At 38.5% G+C, this 22,375-nt stretch overlaps 1 protein-coding gene across 4 annotated transcripts in view; it reads right to left on the bottom strand.

Annotated features, from left to right (window-relative positions):
- The window catches only part of LOC106572427 (CREB-regulated transcription coactivator 3), a 115,833-nt gene that overhangs the window by 78,847 nt on the left and 14,611 nt on the right, over window positions 1–22,375 (bottom strand). For all 4 annotated transcript variants that reach the window (XM_045689421.1, XM_045689422.1, XM_045689419.1 and 1 more), the window contains exons 2-3: window positions 17,533–17,643; window positions 15,054–15,185 (exon numbers count right to left, since the gene is read on the bottom strand). In XM_045689421.1, coding sequence (XP_045545377.1) covers window positions 15,054–15,185; window positions 17,533–17,643 — 243 coding nt within the window. The remainder of the gene's footprint in view (window positions 1–15,053; window positions 15,186–17,532; window positions 17,644–22,375) is intronic.

Below are 22,375 nucleotides of genomic sequence, written 5' to 3'. Positions count from 1 at the left end.
TGTATGTATGTATGTCACAGTGTAGCATTACAACCAGCCAGTATGTATGTATGTATGTATGTATGTATGTATGTATGTATGTATGTATGTATGTATGTATGTATGTATGTATGTATGTATGTATGTGTCACAGTGTAGCATTACAACCAGCCAGTATGTATGTATGTGTCACAGTGTAGCATTACAACCAGCCAGTATGTATGTATGTGTCACAGTGTAGCATTACAACCAGCCAGTATGTATGTATGTATGTATGTATGTATGTATGTATGTATGTATGTATGTATGTATGTATGTATGTATGTATGTATGTATGTATGTATGTCACAGTGTAGCATTACAACCAGCCAGTATGCATGTATGCATGTATGTATGTATGTATGTATGTATGTATGTATGTATGTGTCACAGTGTAGCATTACAACCAGCCAGTATGTATGTATGTATGTATGTATGTGTCACAGTGTAGCATTACAACCAGCCAGTATGTATGTATGAGTATGTATGTATGTATGTATGTATGTATGTATGTATGTATGTATGTATGTATGTCACAGTGTAGCATTACAACCAGCCAGTATGTATGTATGTCACAGTGTAGCATTACAACCAGCCAGTATGTATGTATGTATGTATGTATGTGTCACAGTGTAGTATTACAACCAGCCAGTATGTATGTATGTGTCACAGTGTAGCATTACAACCAGCCAGTATGTATGTATGTATGTGTCACAGTGTAGCATTACAACCAGCCAGTATGTATGTATGTATGTATGTATGTGTCACAGTGTAGCATTACAACCAGCCAGTATGTATGTATGTATGTGTCACAGTGTAGCATTACAACCAGCCAGTATGTATGTATGTATGTGTCACAGTGTAGCATTACAACCAGCCAGTATGTATGTATGTGTCACAGTGTAGCATTACAACCAGCCAGTATGTATGTATGTATGTATGTATGTATGTATGTATGTATGTATGTATGTATGTATGTATGTATGTATGTATGTATGTATGTATGTATGTATGTATGTATGTATGTATGTCACAGTGTAGCATTACAACCAGCCAGTATGCATGTATGTATGTATGTATGTATGTATGTATGTATGTATGTATGTATGTCACAGTGTAGCATTACAACCAGCCAGTATGTATGTATGTATGTATGTATGTAACAGTGTAGCATTACAACCAGCCAGTATGCATGCATGCATGTATGTCACAGTGTAGCATTACAACCAGCCAGCCAGCCAGCATGCATGTATGTCACAGTGTAGCATTACAACCAGCCAGTATGTATGTATGTCACAGTGTAGCATTACAACCAGCCAGTATGTATGTATGTATGTATGTATGTATGTATGTATGTATGTATGTATGTATGTATGTATGTATGTATGTATGTATGTATGTATGTATGTATGTATGTATGTATGTATGTATGTATGTATGTCACAGTGTAGCATTACAACCAGCCAGTATGTATGTATGTATGTATGTATGTGTCACAGTGTAGCATTACAACCAGCCAGTATGTATGTATGTATGTATGTATGTATGTATGTATGTATGTATGTATGTATGTATGTATGTATGTATGTATGTCACAGTGTAGCATTACAACCAGCCAGTATGTATGTATGTATGTATGTAACAGTGTAGCATTACAACCAGCCAGTATGCATGCATGCATGTATGTCACAGTGTAGCATTACAACCAGCCAGCCAGCCAGCCAGCATGCATGCATGCATGTATGTCACAGTGTAGCATTACAACCAGCCAGTATGTATGTATGTCACAGTGTAGCATTACAACCAGCCAGTATGTATGTATGTATGTATGTATGTATGTATGTATGTATGTCACAGTGTAGCATTACAACCAGCCAGTATGTATGTATGTATGTGTCACAGTGTAGCATTACAACCAGCCAGTATGTATGTATGTATGTATGTATGTATGTATGTATGTATGTATGTATGTATGTGTCACAGTGTAGCATTACAACCAGCCAGTATGTATGTATGTATGTATGTATGTATGTATGTATGTATGTATGTATGTATGTATGTATGTATGTATGTATGTATGTATGTATGTATGTATGTCACAGTGTAGCATTACAACCAGCCAGTATGCATGTATGCATGTATGTATGTATGTATGTATGTATGTATGTATGTATGTGTCACAGTGTAGCATTACAACCAGCCAGTATGTATGTATGTATGTATGTATGTATGTGTCACAGTGTAGCATTACAACCAGCCAGTATGTATGTATGTATGTATGTATGTATGTATGTATGTATGTATGTATGTATGTATGTATGTATGTATGTATGTATGTATGTCACAGTGTAGCATTACAACCAGCCAGTATGTATGTATGTCACAGTGTAGCATTACAACCAGCCAGTATGTATGTATGTATGTATGTATGTATGTGTCACAGTGTAGTATTACAACCAGCCAGTATGTATGTATGTGTCACAGTGTAGCATTACAACCAGCCAGTATGTATGTATGTATGTGTCACAGTGTAGCATTACAACCAGCCAGTATGTATGTATGTATGTGTCACAGTGTAGCATTACAACCAGCCAGTATGTATGTATGTATGTGTCACAGTGTAGCATTACAACCAGCCAGTATGTATGTATGTGTCACAGTGTAGCATTACAACCAGCCAGTATGTATGTATGTATGTATGTATGTATGTATGTATGTATGTATGTATGTATGTATGTATGTATGTATGTATGTATGTATGTCACAGTGTAGCATTACAACCAGCCAGTATGCATGTATGTATGTATGTATGTATGTATGTATGTATGTATGTATGTATGTATGTATGTATGTATGTCACAGTGTAGCATTACAACCAGCCAGTATGTATGTATGTATGTATGTATGTAACAGTGTAGCATTACAACCAGCCAGTATGCATGCATGCATGTATGTCACAGTGTAGCATTACAACCAGCCAGCCAGCCAGCATGCATGTATGTCACAGTGTAGCATTACAACCAGCCAGTATGTATGTATGTCACAGTGTAGCATTACAACCAGCCAGTATGTATGTATGTATGTATGTATGTATGTATGTATGTATGTATGTATGTATGTATGTATGTATGTATGTATGTCACAGTGTAGCATTACAACCAGCCAGTATGTATGTATGTATGTATGTATGTATGTATGTATGTATGTATGTGTCACAGTGTAGCATTACAACCAGCCAGTATGTATGTATGTATGTATGTATGTATGTATGTATGTATGTATGTATGTATGTATGTATGTATGTATGTATGTATGTATGTATGTATGTATGTATGTATGTATGTCACAGTGTAGCATTACAACCAGCCAGTATGTATGTATGTATGTATGTAACAGTGTAGCATTACAACCAGCCAGTATGCATGCATGCATGTATGTCACAGTGTAGCATTACAACCAGCCAGCCAGCCAGCCAGCATGCATGCATGCATGTATGTCACAGTGTAGCATTACAACCAGCCAGTATGTATGTATGTCACAGTGTAGCATTACAACCAGCCAGTATGTATGTATGTATGTATGTATGTATGTATGTATGTATGTATGTATGTATGTATGTCACAGTGTAGCATTACAACCAGCCAGTATGTATGTATGTATGTATGTATGTATGTATGTATGTATGTATGTATGTATGTATGTATGTATGTATGTATGTATGTATGTATGTCACAGTGTAGCATTACAACCAGCCAGTATGTATGTATGTATGTATGTATGTATGTATGTATGTATGTATGTATGTATGTCACAGTGTAGCATTACAACCAGCCAGTATGTATGTATGTATGTATGTATGTATGTATGTATGTATGTATGTATGTATGTATGTATGTATGTATGTATGTCACAGTGTAGCATTACAACCAGCCAGTATGTATGTATGTCACAGTGTAGCATTACAACCAGCCAGTATGTATGTATGTATGTATGTATGTATGTATGTATGTATGTATGTATGTATGTATGTATGTATGTATGTGTCACAGTGTAGCATTACAACCAGCCAGTATGTATGTATGTCACAGTGTAGCATTACAACCAGCCAGTATGTATGTATGTCACAGTGTAGCATTACAACCAGCCAGTATGTATGTATGTCACAGTGTAGCATTACAACCAGCCAGTATGTATGTATGTATGTATGTAGGTATGTATGTATGTATGTATGTATGTATGTATGTATGTATGTATGTATGTATGTATGTATGTATGTATGTATGTGTCACAGTGTAGCATTACAACCAGCCAGTATGTATGTATGTATGTATGTATGTATGTATGTATGTATGTCACAGTGTAGCATTACAACCAGCCAGTATGTATGTATGTCACAGTGTAGCATTACAACCAGCCAGTATGTATGTATGTCACAGTGTAGCATTACAACCAGCCAGTATGTATGTATGTATGTATGTATGTATGTATGTATGTATGTATGTATGTATGTATGTATGTATGTGTCACAGTGTAGCATTACAACCAGCCAGTATGTATGTATGTCACAGTGTAGCATTACAACCAGCCAGTATGTATGTATGTCACAGTGTAGCATTACAACCAGCCAGTATGTATGTATGTATGTATGTATGTATGTATGTATGTATGTGTCACAGTGTAGCATTACAACCAGCCAGTATGTATGTATGTATGTATGTATGTATGTATGTATGTATGTATGTATGTATGTATGTATGTGTCACAGTGTAGCATTACAACCAGCCAGTATGTATGTATGTATGTCACAGTGTAGCATTACAACTAGCCAGTATGTATGTATGTATGTATGTATGTATGTGTCACAGTGTAGCATTACAACCAGCCAGTATGTATGTATGTATGTATGTGTCACAGTGTAGCATTACAACCAGCCAGCATGTATGTATGTATGTATGTATGTATGTATGTATGTATGTATGTATGTATGTATGTATGTATGTATGTATGTATGTATGTATGTATGTATGTATGTATGTATGTATGTATGTGTCACAGTGTAGCATTACAACCAGCCAGTATGTATGTATGTATGTATGTATGTCACAGTGTAGCATTACAACCAGCCAGTATGTATGTATGTATGTATGTATGTATGTATGTGTCACAGTGTAGCATTAAAACCAGCCAGTATGTATGTATGTATGTATGTGTCACAGTGTAGCATTACAACCAGCATGTATGTATGTATGTATGTATGTATGTATGTATGTATGTATGTATGTATGTATGTATGTATGTATGTATGTATGTATGTATGTATGTATGTATGTATGTGTCACAGTGTAGCATTACAACCAGCCAGTATGTATGTATGTATGTATGTGTCACAGTGTAGCATTACAACCAGCCAGTATGTATGTATGTCACAGTGTAGCATTACAACCAGCCAGTATGTATGTATGTATGTATGTATGTATGTATGTATGTATGTATGTATGCATGTATGTATGTATGTCACAGTGTAGCATTACAACCAGCCAGTATGTATGTATGTATGTATGTGTCACAGTGTAGCATTACAACCAGCCAGCCAGCCAGCCAGTATGTATGTATGTGTCACAGTGTAGCATTACAACCAGCCAGTATGTATGTATGTCACAGTGTAGCATTACAACCAGCCAGTATGTATGTATGTATGTATGTATGTATGTATGTATGTATGTATGTATGTATGTATGTATGTATGTCACAGTGTAGCATTACAACCAGCCAGTATGTATGTATGTATGTATGTGTCACAGTGTAGCATTACAACCAGCCAGTATGTATGTATGTCACAGTGTAGCATTACAACCAGCCAGTATGTATGTATGTATGTATGTATGTATGTATGTATGTATGTATGTATGTATGTATGTATGTATGTATGTATGTATGTATGTATGTATGTATGTATGTCACAGTGTAGCATTACAACCAGCCAGTATGTATGTATGTATGTATGTATGTATGTATGTATGTATGTATGTATGTCACAGTGTAGCATTACAACCAGCCAGTATGCATGCATGTATGCATGTATGCATGTATGTATGCATGTATGTCACAGTGTAGCATTACAACCAGCCAGTATGTATGTATGTATGTCACAGTGTAGCATTACAACCAGCCAGTATGTATGTATGTCACAGTGTAGCATTACAACCAGCCAGTATGTATGTATGTATGTATGTATGTATGTATGTATGTATGTATGTATGTATGTATGTATGTATGTATGTATGTATGTATGTCACAGTGTAGCATTACAACCAGCCAGTATGCATGCATGCATGTATGTATGTATGTATGTATGTATGTATGTATGTATGTATGTATGTATGTATGTATGTATGTATGTATGTCACAGTGTAGCATTACAACCAGCCAGTATGCATGCATGTATGCATGTATGCATGTATGTATGTATGTATGTCACAGTGTAGCATTACAACCAGCCAGTATGTATGTATGTATGTCACAGTGTAGCATTACAACCAGCCAGTATGTATGTATGTCACAGTGTAGCATTACAACCAGCCAGTATGTATGTATGTATGTATGTATGTATGTATGTATGTATGTATGTATGTATGTGTCACAGTGTAGCATTACAACCAGCCAGTATGTATGTATGTATGTATGTATGTATGTATGTATGTATGTATGTATGTATGTATGTATGTATGTATGTATGTGTCACAGTGTAGCATTACAACCAGCCAGTATGTATGTATGTCACAGTGTAGCATTACAACCAGCCAGTATGTATGTATGTCACAGTGTAGCATTACAACCAGCCAGTATGTATGTATGTATGTATGTATGTATGTATGTATGTATGTATGTATGTATGTATGTATGTATGTATGTATGTATGTATGTATGTATGTCACAGTGTAGCATTACAACCAGCCAGTATGTATGTATGTGTCACAGTGTAGCATTACAACCAGCCAGCCAGCCAGCCAGCCAGCATGCATGCATGCATGCATGCATGCATGCATGCATGCATGCATGTATGTATGTATGTATGTATGTCACAGTGTAGCATTACAACCAGCCAGTATGTATGTATGTATGTATGTATGTATGTATGTATGTATGTATGTATGTATGTATGTGTCACAGTGTAGCATTACAACCAGCCAGTATGTATGTATGTGTCACAGTGTAGCATTACAACCAGCCAGTATGTATGTATGTATGTATGTATGTATGTATGTATGTATGTATGTATGTATGTATGTATGTATGTATGTATGTATGTATGTATGTATGTATGTATGTATGTATGTATGTATGTATGTATGTATGTATGTATGTATGTATGTATGTATGTGTCACAGTGTAGCATTACAACCAGCCAGTATGTATGTATGTATGTATGTATGTCACAGTGTAGCATTACAACCAGCCAGTATGTATGTATGTATGTATGTATGTATGTATGTATGTATGTATGTATGTATGTATGTATGTATGTATGTATGTCACAGTGTAGCATTACAACCAGCCAGTATGTATGTATGTCACAGTGTAGCATTACAACCAGCCAGTATGTATGTATGTATGTATGTATGTATGTATGTATGTATGTATGTATGTATGTATGTATGTATGTATGTGTCACAGTGTAGCATTACAACCAGCCAGTATGTATGTATGTGTCACAGTGTAGCATTACAACCAGCCAGTATGTATGTATGTCACAGTGTAGCATTACAACCAGCCAGTATGTATGTATGTATGTATGTATGTATGTATGTATGTATGTATGTATGTATGTATGTATGTATGTATGTATGTATGTATGTATGTATGTATGTATGTATGTATGTATGTGTCACAGTGTAGCATTACAACCAGCCAGTATGTATGTATGTGTCACAGTGTAGCATTACAACCAGCCAGTATGTATGTATGTATGTATGTATGTATGTATGTATGTATGTATGTATGTATGTATGTATGTATGTATGTATGTATGTATGTATGTATGTATGTCACAGTGTAGCATTACAACCAGCCAGTATGTATGTATGTCACAGTGTAGCATTACAACCAGCCAGTATGTATGTATGTCACAGTGTAGCATTACAACCAGCCAGTATGTATGTATGTATGTATGTATGTATGTATGTATGTATGTATGTATGTATGTATGTATGTATGTATGTATGTATGTATGTATGTATGTATGTATGTATGTATGTATGTGTCACAGTGTAGTATTACAACCAGCCAGTATGTATGTATGTGTCACAGTGTAGCATTACAACCAGCCAGTATGTATGTATGTCACAGTGTAGCATTACAACCAGCCAGTATGTATGTATGTATGTATGTATGTATGTATGTATGTGTCACAGTGTAGCATTACAACCAGCCAGTATGTATGTATGTGTCACAGTGTAGCATTACAACCAGCCAGGTTGATGTATGTATGTATGTCACAGTGTAGCATTACAACCAGCCAGTATGCATGTATGTATGTATGTATGTATGTATGTATGTATGTATGTATGTATGTATGTATGTATGTATGTATGTGTCACAGTGTAGCATTACAACCAGCCAGTATGTATGTATGTGTCACAGTGTAGCATTACAACCAGCCAGTATGTATGTATGTGTCACAGTGTAGCATTACAACCAGCCAGTATGTATGTATGTATGTATGTATGTATGTATGTATGTATGTATGTATGTATGTATGTATGTATGTATGTATGTATGTATGTCACAGTGTAGCATTACAACCAGCCAGTATGCATGTATGCATGTATGTATGTATGTATGTATGTATGTATGTATGTATGTATGTGTCACAGTGTAGCATTACAACCAGCCAGTATGTATGTATGTATGTATGTATGTATGTATGTATGTATGTATGTATGTATGTATGTCACAGTGTAGCATTACAACCAGCCAGTATGTATGTATGTATGTATGTAACAGTGTAGCATTACAACCAGCCAGTATGCATGCATGCATGTATGTCACAGTGTAGCATTACAACCAGCCAGCCAGCCAGCCAGCATGCATGCATGCATGTATGTCACAGTGTAGCATTACAACCAGCCAGTATGTATGTATGTCACAGTGTAGCATTACAACCAGCCAGTATGTATGTATGTATGTATGTATGTATGTATGTATGTATGTATGTATGTCACAGTGTAGCATTACAACCAGCCAGTATGTATGTATGTATGTATGTATGTATGTATGTGTCACAGTGTAGCATTACAACCAGCCAGTATGTATGTATGTATGTATGTATGTATGTATGTATGTATGTATGTATGTATGTATGTATGTATGTATGTATGTATGTATGTATGTATGTGTCACAGTGTAGCATTACAACCAGCCAGTATGTATGTATGTATGTATGTGTCACAGTGTAGCATTACAACCAGCCAGTATGTATGTATGTATGTATGTATGTATGTATGTATGTATGTATGTATGTATGTATGTATGTCACAGTGTAGAATTACAACCAGCCAGTATGTATGTATGTATGTATGTATGTATGTGTCACAGTGTAGCATTACAACCAGCCAGTATGTATGTATGTATGCATGTATGTATGTATCACAGTGTAGCATTACAACCAGCCAGTATGTATGTATGTATGTATGTATGTATGTATGTATGTATGTATGTATGTATGTATGTATGTATGTATGTGTCACAGTGTAGCATTACAACCAGCCAGTATGTATGTATGTATGTATGTATGTAGGTATGTATGTATGTGTCACAGTGTAGCATTACAACCAGCCAGTATGTATGTATGTATGTATGTATGTATGTGTCACAGTGTAGCATTACAACCAGCCAGTATGTATGTATGTATGTATGTATGTATGTATGTATGTATGTATGTATGTATGTATGTATGTATGTATGTATGTATGTATGTCACAGTGTAGCATTACAACCAGCCAGATGTATGTATGTATGTATGTCACAGTGTAGCATTACAACCAGCCAAGTATGTATGTATGTCACAGTGTAGCATTACAACCAGCCAGTATGTATGTATGTATGTATGTATGTGTCACAGTGTAGCATTACAACCAGCCAGTATGTATGTATGTATGTATGTATGCATGTGTCACAGTGTAGCATTACAACCAGCCAGTATGTATGTATGTCACAGTGTAGCATTACAACCAGCCAGTATGTATGTATGTATGTATGTATGTATGTATGTATGTATGTATGTATGTATGTATGTATGTATGTATGTATGTATGTATGTATGTATGTATGTGTCACAGTGTAGCATTACAACCAGCCAGTATGTATGTATGTATGTATGTGTCACAGTGTAGCATTACAACCAGCCAGTATGTATGTATGTCACAGTGTAGCATTACAACCAGCCAGTATGTATGTATGTATGTATGTGTCACAGTGTAGCATTACAACCAGCCAGTATGTATGTATGTATGTATGTATGTATGTATGTATGTATGTATGTATGTATGTCACAGTGTAGCATTACAACCAGCCAGTATGTATGTATGTATGTCACAGTGTAGCATTACAACCAGCCAGTATGTATGTATGTATGTCACAGTGTAGCATTACAACCAGCCAGTATGTATGTATGTATGTCACAGTGTAGCATTACAACCAGCCAGTATGTATGTATGTATGTCACAGTGTAGCATTACAACCAGCCAGTATGTATGTATGTATGTCACAGTGTAGCATTACAACCAGCCAGTATGTATGTATGTCACAGTGTAGCATTACAACCAGCCAGTATGTATGTATGTATGTATGTATGTATGTATGTATGTATGTATGTATGTATGTGTCACAGTGTAGCATTACAACCAGCCAGTATGTATGTATGTGTCACAGTGTAGCATTACAACCAGCCAGTATGTATGTATGTATGTATGTCACAGTGTAGCATTACAACCAGCCAGTATGTATGTATGTCACAGTGTAGCATTACAACCAGCCAGTATGTATGTATGTCACAGTGTAGCATTACAACCAGCCAGTATGTATGTATGTATGTATGTATGTATGTATGTATGTATGTATGTGTGTCACAGTGTAGCATTACAACCAGCCAGTATGTATGTATGTATGTGTCACAGTGTAGCATTACAACCAGCCAGTATGTATGTATGTATGTATGTATGTATGTATGTATGTATGTATGTATGTATGTATGCATGTATGTATGTATGTCACAGTGTAGCATTACAACCAGCCAGTATGCATGTATGCATGTATGTATGTATGTATGTATGTATGTCACAGTGTAGCATTACAACCAGCCAGTATGTATGTATGTATGCATGTATGTCACAGTGTAGCATTACAACCAGCCAGTATGCATGCATGCATGTATGTCACAGTGTAGCATTACAACCAGCCAGCCAGCATGTATGTATGTCACAGTGTAGCATTACAACCAGCATGTATGTATGTATGTATGTATGTATGTATGTATGTGTCACAGTGTAGCATTACAACCAGCCAGTATGTATGTATGTCACAGTGTAGCATTACAACCAGCCAGTATGTATGTATGTCACAGTGTAGCATTACAACCAGCCAGTATGTATGTATGTATGTATGTATGTATGTATGTATGTATGTATGTATGTATGTATGTATGTATGTATGTATGTCACAGTGTAGCATTACAACCAGCCAGTATGTATGTATGTATGTATGTGTCACAGTGTAGCATTACAACAGTATGTATGTATGTATGTAAGTGTATGTATGTAATGTATGTATGTATGTATGTATGTATGTATGTATGTATGTATGTATGTATGTATGTATGTATGTATGTATGTATGTCACAGTGTAGCATTACAACCAGCCAGTATGTATGTATGTATGTATGCATGCATGTATGTATGTCACAGTGTAGCATTACAACCAGCCAGTATGTATGTATGTATGTATGTATGTATGTATGTATGTATGTATGTATGTATGTATGTATGTATGTATGTATGTATGTATGTATGTATGTATGTATGTATGTATGTCACAGTGTAGCATTACAACTAGCCAGTACGTATGTATGTCTCAGTGTAGCATTACAACTAGCCAGTATGTATGTCAGTGTCACTCGTGCTTACATAACACTGCAGCCTCAGACACTCTCCGCTCCCTTTTACACGCTCACTGCGTGTCCCACTCACACATTCTCTGATACTTGCTCTTCCACATTTTTTTTTTTTTTACAGGCACAAACACTAATGCATGTAAACACTAACTCTGCCATACTCCAAGACCTAAAACGTGCTTTTTAGTCCACCAGCCACTGCAGATTAAAAAAAAAAAATCTACCATCCACTCAGATTTTTTTTTACCAGCCGGTGTTGTTTTTGCTAAAATTACATGAACACCAAACAACTGATGAGCATGTTTTGTAATGTTTCTAAAACAAAATGTAAGAAGTGGTATTGTTCAATTCCTTTCCTTTTTATGACCAAAGTCTTTTAACGAAAATATCGCAGATGAGAAAACATTTCACCTGCCCCTTTAGGGCGGGTGGTTACCGTGGTAATGTGATGCGAGTCATGTTTTGTGCCTGTGAGATTGAGTCCGACTAGTATCCGTGTTGCTTCTCTTCCCTAGCAGTTGAAACTCAACATAGCTTGTGAACAGATAAATGTAAATAGCCAAGAAACAAGGACAAAGTCTCACTTCAGTAGACTTTCATCTCAAGTAAATTAGACCAACTGTTATGCCTGTGCACAGCCCCCAGCCAGGCAGTGTTGCAGTACGACACAGAAATACTTTGAAAACAGCTACTGCAGCATTTATTCTGCTAGAAATGTGATAATACTTCACTATTTTTATTCACAAATACGAGTGAAATGCTCACACTGTGGAGCCCTGACCACCCACCCACCAATGTGGCTGGTGAAATAGACATCTTACCCGCGGGTATTCATTTTAGGCCCTGCTTACTCACTTGCTCCCCCCCCAATTACACACAGCCTTTCTTTGCATCCAGTGTGAAAGAGTGCAACACAAGCAAACCACACAGTTGAGTAGAGTATGGGAGAATATACTGGCTCAGAGACAGTGCTTGAAGAAAGGGTTTCTTAAGGTGCTGACTAACAGTTGGTGTTTCCAAAGAAAGACCATCCTTTCTCCTTTCACTACTGAGAATTTGTGCGTTAAGAGCTCGCAGACCCACTCCCAACTCAGTCATCCTACTAACCCACACAGTTAGAAACCAAATATGTGCAGTTTGAAAGCAATTTCCTGCAATTCTACCCATTTTTCCATGGCAAAGAGGCCCAATGATTGTTTTGGATTTTTACATCCTCCCTGACTGTATAGTTTGGCCCGTTTATTAGGTACACCACCCAGTTCTCAAAAATGGTTCGTTCTAACAGACATTGAGTCACGTGGCAGACAGGCATCGAGGCATTCAGTTACTGTTGGATTGAACGTTAGAATAGGCACTTTGAGCATGGTATGATCGTTGGTGCCAGGCTCGCCGGATCCAGTACCTCAGAAACGGCTGCCCTCCTGGCTTTTCACGCACGACGGTGTCTAGGGTTTATCGAGAATAAAAAAAAACATCCAATCAGCAGAAGTCCTGTGGCCGAAAAACAGCTCGTTGATGAAAGGTCGAAGGAGAATGGCAAGAATCGTGCAAGCGAACAGGCGGGCCACAAAGAGCCACATAACCACGCAGTACAACAGTGGTGTGCAGATCAGCATCTTGGAGCGTAGAACTTGTTGAGGATGGGGTATTGCAGCAGATGATCACACCGGGTTCCGCTCCTATCAGCTAAAAACAAGAAGCGGATCCAGTGGGCACGCGTTCACCACTGGCCAATTGAGGAGTGGAAAAACATTGCCTGGAACATGACAGCGAGTTCAGTTTACTTGAGTGGCCTGCACAATCCCCAGATGGAACGGGCTGTTCGCAGCATGAATGTACCGCCGTTCAATCCGCAGCAACTGTGTGATGCCATCGCGTCAGCATGGACCAACATCACTGGAATGTTCCCGACACCTTGTAGAATGCCCCGAAGAATACAGGCTGTCTGGAGGCAAAGAAGGGTCCGACAGAGCATTAGATGGTTGTACTTAATCAATTGGTTGGTAAGTGTGTCGCTTAAGTTTACTCTGAAACATTACCATCCAGAAAATTACTTGTATTTATTTTATCAGTGGCGGCAGCGATTTAGCAGCAGTGGCTCGCCTTTGCTAAATTAATATAGTGGAATCACAACATTAACACACACATCCAAAATCTCCCACCAATGTCCATGTCCATTAAGCCGAACTGTCAGTGACTAGCACAATGCATTACATGTCATGTTTTTATAATGACTAACTGAGCCTTGGGCTTCAACAACACTCTGCCCACACTAGCAAAGGTCAGCGAGCACACACACAAATTCACACCACACACAAACCTGCCAAAAGGACTCACGGCAAACACCAACAGTGCAACCATCTTGCTAGCTGCTACAATATTTTACATTGTATTTGATTCCTTGTAAAAGAGACCTTGGTCTCAATGGTGACTCCCTGTTAAAACAAAGGTAAAATAAATGCAATCAATAATTCCATAGGTATGCATGTTAAGAGCACATCACATGCTGGGTAAGCTACACTGTAGTCCAATGGCACAACAAGGGTCGTGCAGCCCTCTGCATAGGCTACAACATGAACCTCTATGCTGAAATTCAGACGTAATGGATTGATTGGCAGTTTGACAAATTATGGCATTTATTAGTTGTAAACCGTTGTCATCAGCTTTGTCAACATGCTTGTGAGAATTCTGACAGTTTAGAAGCAAAACACATTTCTGAGGGCCCCAGATGTTGTACTGGTACTAAGTGTGATAATAGTTGCTACAGGTAAGTTCACTACGTACTACTGGTACTAGTTTATATATGCACGAGTTGCTACTAAATACTACTGGTAACTGGTTCCTACTGGTACTACTTGTGGAAGGATATCTGCCGTCCGTGCTTGTCGATGGGCCGGCGGTGAGGCAAGTTAATGCGTTGGTTGCGGTCCCGGTGCACCCTCTCTACCAGGCCATGGTGACGTGTCCCCCTGACACTGTCCAAGGCCCCTGGGAAGCCACCCTGAGGAAGAGAGGGGGATGTTAATATATGAGAGAGAGAGAGACACACAAACGAGCCAAAATGTTTTGGCAACCAAATACCTGGTCTCCTGCCACAACCTGAGGGACAGTCCGTAAGCAAAAAATGCTTCCTCTAAAAAATTTGTAAAAAATTAAAAAATAATTTTTTTAAATGCTTCCATGCCATTACTATTCCATTATTAGTAATCATGTTACAACTAGTACCAGCATTACTTTTGTTATTATTCTCATTGTGGCTCTTAATATTATTAGAACTATTAAAATGTAATGCTATTATTAGAGAGAGAGAGAGAGAGAGAGAGAGAGAGACTGGGGCAGAGAGAGAGAGAGAGAGAGAGAGAGAGAGAGACTGGGGCAGAGAGAGCGGAGACACTGGGGCAGAGAGAGCGAGAGAGAGACTGGGGCAGAGAGAGAGAGAGAGAGACTGGGGCAGAGAGAGAGAGAGAGAGAGAGAGACTGGGGCAGAGAGAGAGAGAGAGAGAGAGAGAGAGAGAGAGAGAGAGAGAGAGAGAGAGAGAGAGAGAGAGAGAGAGAGAGAGAGAGAGAGAGAGAGAGAGAGAGACTGGGGCAGAGAGAGAGAGAGAGAGAGAGAGAGAGAGAGAGACAGAGAGAGAGAGAGAGAGAGAGAGAGAGAGAGAGAGAGAGAGAGAGACTGGGGCAGAGAGAGAGAGAGAGAGAGAGAGAGAGAGAGAGAGAGAGAGAGAGAGAGAGAGAGAGAGAGAGAGAGAGAGAGAGAGAGAGAGAGAGAGAGAGAGAGAGAGAGAGAGAGAGAGAGAGAGAGAGAGAAAGCAACAGGCTGGGGCAGAAAGAGAGAGAGAAAGTGACAGGCTGGGGCAGAAAGAGAGAGAGAAAGTGACAGGCTGGGGCAGAAAGAGAGAGAGAAAGTGACAGGCTGGGGCAGAAAGAGAAAGACAAGAATAAAAAAGCAAGAGAACAAAAATAACAGCTTTAAATCATGTCTACAGTATTTGGGTACTATAGGTGTTTGGCCATATAAGTAATGACCAAACACGTCAAATGGAGGCCTAGGTATAGCAGATAGACTTCCAGTCATTGTGCTATGGGTAACACTAGTTAACATTGGCTCGCAAAACTACCTCCAACTTCCTTCATACTGGACACAGAAACATAAAAATGGTATCCATGAGTTCATCTGACTCTGGGGAAGTAGATAAGGGGCCTCATTGAGTTTGGTGGAGGGTGTAACACAGCCAACTAGTCCACATGTTATCCCCACGCCAGAGACCGGAGTTCACTTCCTGGTCCCTCATTCATTCATTGAATATATATATATATGCGCGTGTATATGCGCGTGTGTGTGTGGGCCAGTGATATATATCTATCTATCACTGGCCTACACATAATGTCAAAGGCACCTATTGGTAGATGGGTAAAAATAAAGCAGATATTGAATATCCCTTTGAGCATGGAGAAGTTAATAATGCATCTCATAACATTTTTATATGGAAATAGCTGTTCTATCACTCAGCCTAAAGTAGCAGCCAATGTTAGGCTTGACATTAACCTGTTTATCCAGGAGGTGACTGACAATGTTGTTGTGTTTGATGGAAGAAACCACTTTACAAAATAAAATACATTATTCCCATACCATTACTACAGAGAATCAGACAAATGATGCTACCCTCTGCCTATTGGCTACTTAGCTTATTCAAGCAAGTCTCAAAATTCAACACTGCCCCTTTAAGACAAAAATAAGCTATTTACCTACTCGCTTTTCAAAGATGTCTTCACTCCCCTATTCCTGATTCCAAATGATCTGTACCTGGCCTAGTAACTCACTAACTAGTAAAGGATATGAAGTAAATGTGCACACATGGCTACATGCTGCTCTCACTTTGATCTCAACACAAACACATCTACTCATGACCACAGCTGTAAACACAGTCCAGTTCAAAGTAAATGGCACAGAACCATATTTGGCAATGGCCTACTTGCATATAGGCCTACTGCAGCGCTGTTTGGTTATAGGCAGAGTCCTGTGTAATAGAATCCTGTTATTGCCACCAAAGGTGCTTCTACAAAGTATTGAATCAGGGGTGTAAATACTTATGTAAATGAGATTTCTGCATTTCATTTTCAATACATTTGCAAAAATGTCTAAAAACATGTTTTCAATTTGTCATTATGGGCTATTATGTGTAGATGGCTGAGACAATAAAACAAAAAGATTTAATCCATTTTGAATTCAGGCTGTAACAACAAAATGTGGAATAAGTCAAGGGGTATGAATACTTTCTGAAGGCACTGAATATAAAACATTTTTGGGAGAAAAAAAAAGTGAGCATGATTGTTAAGGGGGGGCTCACCTGGAAGTCAGCGCAAGCGTTGCCGATCTGGTTGACGTTGGGCAGGGAGCCTCCATAGTACTGGGCCCTGGTCTGGGTCTGACGTAGCTGTTGGATCTTCTGGAACTGCACCTGTTGGTCAACAACAAAACAACATTGCAGTCAGTAACCAAGGAGCCACAGGGGAAGGAGGAGCAGGATTTATTAGAGGGATGTCCAATAGCAGTCCTGCCTGGAGGTGTGCAGTACAGGCTTCTACAACAGTGTCGTGTCTTTGGCATCATTAAAACGGAAGACATGTTTATCAAATAACTCTGTAATTATTATTATGCGATTAAACTGATTAATCGTGTAACTGTAATTAACTAGGAGGTCGGGAGCACCAAGGAAAATATTCAGATTACAAAGTTATAATTTTCCTAATATAACTTTCAGATATCATCATATCTGATCTCTGAGTCTTCTGATTTAATGACGTATTCTTTACCTCACGTCAATCTCATTTCAAACGTCGTAAATTGTTGGCTATCTGCACGAACCCAGTCTTCACTATGAGTCATCCATACATCAATTGTCTTAAAATCCTTTATTTACTAAACAATTCACAGATTTCTGGCTCTCACAGACCTGTAACTTCTTCTTTAAGAGGCTCCTCTGTCCTCCACTCGTTACCTGTATTAATGGCACCTGTTTGAACTTGTTATCAGTATAAAAGACACCTGTCCACAACCTCAAACAGTCACACTCCAAACTCCACTATGGCCAAGACCAAAGAGCTGTCAAAGGACACCAGAAATAAAATTGTAGACCTGCACCAGGCTGGGAAGACTGAATCTGCAATAGGTAAGCAGCTTGGTTTGAAGAAATCAACTGTGGGAGCAATTATTAGGAAATGGAAGACATACAAGACCACTGATAATCTTTGGAGGGAGTTGAAAGTCCGTGTTGCCTAGCGACAGCCCTAAAACATCACTGCTCTAGAGGAGATCTGCATGGAGGAATGGGCCAAAATACCAGCAACAGTGTGTGAAAACCTTGTGAAGACTTACAGAAAACGTTTGACCTGTGTCATTGCCAACAAAGGGTATATAACAAAGTATTGAGATAAACTTTTGTTATTGACCAAATACTTATTTTCCACCATAATTTGCAAATAAATTCATTACAAATCCTACAATGTGATTTTCTGGATTTTTTTCCCTCATTTTGTCTGTCATAGATGACGTGTACCTATGATGAAAATTACAGTCCTCTCTCATCTTTTTAAGTGGGAGAACTTGCACTATTGGTGGCTGACTAAATACTTTTTTCCCCCCACTGTATGTATGTATGTATGTATGTATGTATGTATGTTTACGGTCTTCGCATTCAATGATACCGAATTCCTAGCTGCAGACTAGTAATTAATATCAAAGACTTGTTATTATTCAGTCCGTTTCAATAGTCTAAGAGTTTAACCACGTGGTATGGTTAAAGTTCAGAACGAGGAATGCATGGTCAAACCTTGGCCCTCTCTTCGAGGTAAGCTGGTCTGGTGATAGAAAATCTGGGTGGGGTTTACATTCGGAACACAGAAAAGGCTGGCGTCATGACGCCAGGTCCTGTCTGTGTCCCTGGGGGCGTGCCGATGACATGTAAGTCTCACCTACCAGCTTCAGTTTGAAGTAATTACGTTAGCTGTGTAGTTGGTTAGCTCCTATGAACAGTGCCCTGACGAGAGAGCACATTTTCTATGGCAGGCAAAAATCACACATCATTAGCTCATTGTTATGAATGTATCCAAAACATCTTAAACAAATGCAATTGCAGCTACTTTGCTGTTATTTTAGCTGCACTGTTTGAGCTGACTGTGTTAGCCGTAGTTTGCTAGCTAGCAAGGGATAAGAGCGTTGCCAGCCAGGACGGACAACTGGGTCGGGTCCATAGACATAGAACAAAAATATTTAACGTATGGGTCGCGTCTCTGGCAACCAAACCGATAGAGTCAACAACCAGCTGGCTTGGCTAGCAACCATAGATGTCAGAACTACGCCTATATTTTCGTTGAGTGATGAAAGTAGCCTATGAATAAATGTATCAAAATAACATTTAAAAACATTTATGGTAACCCGTTGTAGAAAAGCTATTGTACACTTGAGGTTGTGCAAAACAACTTTTTTTACTCTGCTCCGCCCTGTACCTACGACCACAGCACAGCCGTGCTAAAAAAAAGTTGTTTAGCATGCCCTCTGGAGTACAACCGCTTTATTTTGCTCCAGCCCAGCATTGACTCCTCTCCTACATGATTAAGATTTGCCAATGGTCACCCCTGGGCTATAATTGTATCCATTACAATGCCGGTCAACACAGCACCTGCATGGGCAGAGCATGGGGATAATAAGGGCAAGATATGGACAAGACAGCAAGAGTGACAGAAAGTTGTACATCAGAAAAATAAGACGTAATGGAAGTTGTTGCTGGTTTAGTTTATTGGCTCAAATCAAAACATTGCCTTGAATGTTGGCTGTATGGTTCATATAATACTATCAATTTCTTATTTAACTTCTTTGGAATAGCTGGCAGTATTTTCACGGCCGGATAAAAAAACGTACCCGATTTAATCTGGTTACTACTCCTGCCCAGAAACTAAAATATGCATATAATTAGTAGATTTGGATAGAAAACACTCTAAAGTTGCTAAAACTGTTTGAATGGTGTCTAACAGAACTCATATGGCAGGCCAAAACCTGAGAAGATTCCATACAGGAGGTGCCCTGTCTGACAATTTGTTGTCCTTCTGTTGCATCTCTATCAAAAATACAGCATCTGTGCTGTAACGTGACATTTTCTAAGGCTTCCATTGGCTCTCTAAAGCCGCCAGAAAGTGGAATGGGGTGTCTGCTGTCTCTGGGCGAAGAACAGCAGGAGAATTTGTGAGGTCAGCCTGGGGACAGTGACACTGGAGATGCACGGTCACGAGACTTCTCCATTTTTTTCTTTCAGCCTTTGAATGAATACAACGTTGCCCGGTTGGAATATTATCGCCATTCTACGAGAAAAATAGCATAAAAATTGATTTTAAACAGCGTTTGACATGCTTCTAAGTACGGTAATGGAATATTTTGAATTTATTTGTCACGAAATGCGCTCGCGCGTCACCCTTCGGATAGTGACCTGAACGCACAAACAAAATGGAGCTATTTGAATATAACTATGGATTATTTGGAACCAAAACAACATTTGTTGTTGAAGTAGAAGTCCTGGGAGTGCATTCTGACGAAGAACAGCAAAGGTTATCCAATTTTTCTAATAGTAATTCTGAGTTTAGGTTGTCCCAAACTTGGTGGGTGTCAAAATAGCTAGCCGTGATGGCCGAGCTATGTACTCAGAATATTGCAAAATGTGCTTTCGTCGAAAAGCTATTTTAAAATCTGACACCGCGATTGCATAAAGGAGTTCTGTATCTATAATTCTTAAAATAATTATGTATTTTGTGAACGTTTATCGTGAGTAATTTAGTAAATTCACCGGAAGTTTGCGGTGGGCATGCTAGTTCTGAACATCACATGCTAATGTAAAAAGCTGGTTTTTGATATAAATATGAACTTGATTGAACAAAACATGCATGTATTGTATAACATAATGTCCTAGGTGTGTCATCTGATGAAGATCATCAAAGGTTAGTGCTGCATTTAGCTGTGGTTTGGGTTTATGTGACATATATGCTTGCTTGGAAAATGGCTGTGTGATTATTTGTGTCTATGTACTCTCCTAACATAATCTAATGTTTTGCTTTCGCTGTAAAGCCTTTTTGAAATCGGACAATGTGGTTAGATTAACGAGAGTCTTATCTTTAAAATAGTTGATTGTTTGAGAAAATTGAATTGTGGTATTTTAGTTGGTTTTGTATTTCGCGCCGTGCGATGCCATTGGCTGTTGGCTAGGGGTTCCGCAGGCGGAACGGGGTTCCGATAGCGGAACGTCTGTCCTCAACAGGTTAACCTCTATGGGACCGGCGGGACAAATTCGTCCCACCTACGTAACAGCCAGTTGAATCCTGTGGCGCGATTTTCAAAACCTTTGAAATGCTATTACTTCAATTTCTCAAACATATGACTATTTTACAGCTATTTAAAGACAAGACTCTCGTTAATCTAACCACACTGTCCGATTTCAAAAAGGCTTTACAACGAAAGCAAAACATTAGATTATGTCAGCAGAGTACACAGCCAGAAATAATCAGACACCCATTTTTCAAGCTAGCATATAATGTCACAAAAACCCAGAAGACAGCTAAATGCAGCAATAACCTTTGATGATCTTCATCAGATGACACACCTAGGACATTATGTTATACAAAACATGCATTTTTTGTTCAATCAAGTTCATATTTATATCAAAAAACAGCTTTTTACATTAGCATGTGACGTTCAGAAAAAGCATACCCCCCGCAAACTTCCGGGGAATTTACTAACAATTTACTAAATTACTCACGATAAACGTTCACAAAAAGCATAACAATTATTTTAAGAATTATAGATACATTACTCCTCTATGCAATATTCTGAGTAGATAGCCCGGCATCACAGGGCTAGCTATTTAGACACCCGGCAAGTTTAGCCTTCACCAAAATCCCATTTACTATAACAAAAATGGTCTTACCTTTCCTGTTCTTCGTCAGAATGCACTCCCAGGACTGCTACTTCAATAACAAATGTTGGTTTGGTCCAAAATAATCCATCGTTATATCCGAATAGCGGCGTTTTGTTCGTGCGTCCCAGACACTATCCGAAATAGTAAATAACGGTCGCGCGCATGGCGCATTTCGTGACAAAAAAATTCTAAATATTCCATTACCGTACTTCGAAGCATGTCAACCGCTGTT

Source organism: Salmo salar, chromosome ssa11 (assembly GCF_905237065.1).
Source record: "Salmo salar chromosome ssa11, Ssal_v3.1, whole genome shotgun sequence".
Classification (NCBI taxonomy): Eukaryota; Metazoa; Chordata; class Actinopteri; order Salmoniformes; family Salmonidae; genus Salmo; species Salmo salar.
Note: the sequence above shows the minus strand (reverse complement) of the source record. Positions and strands in the feature narration are given on the sequence as shown.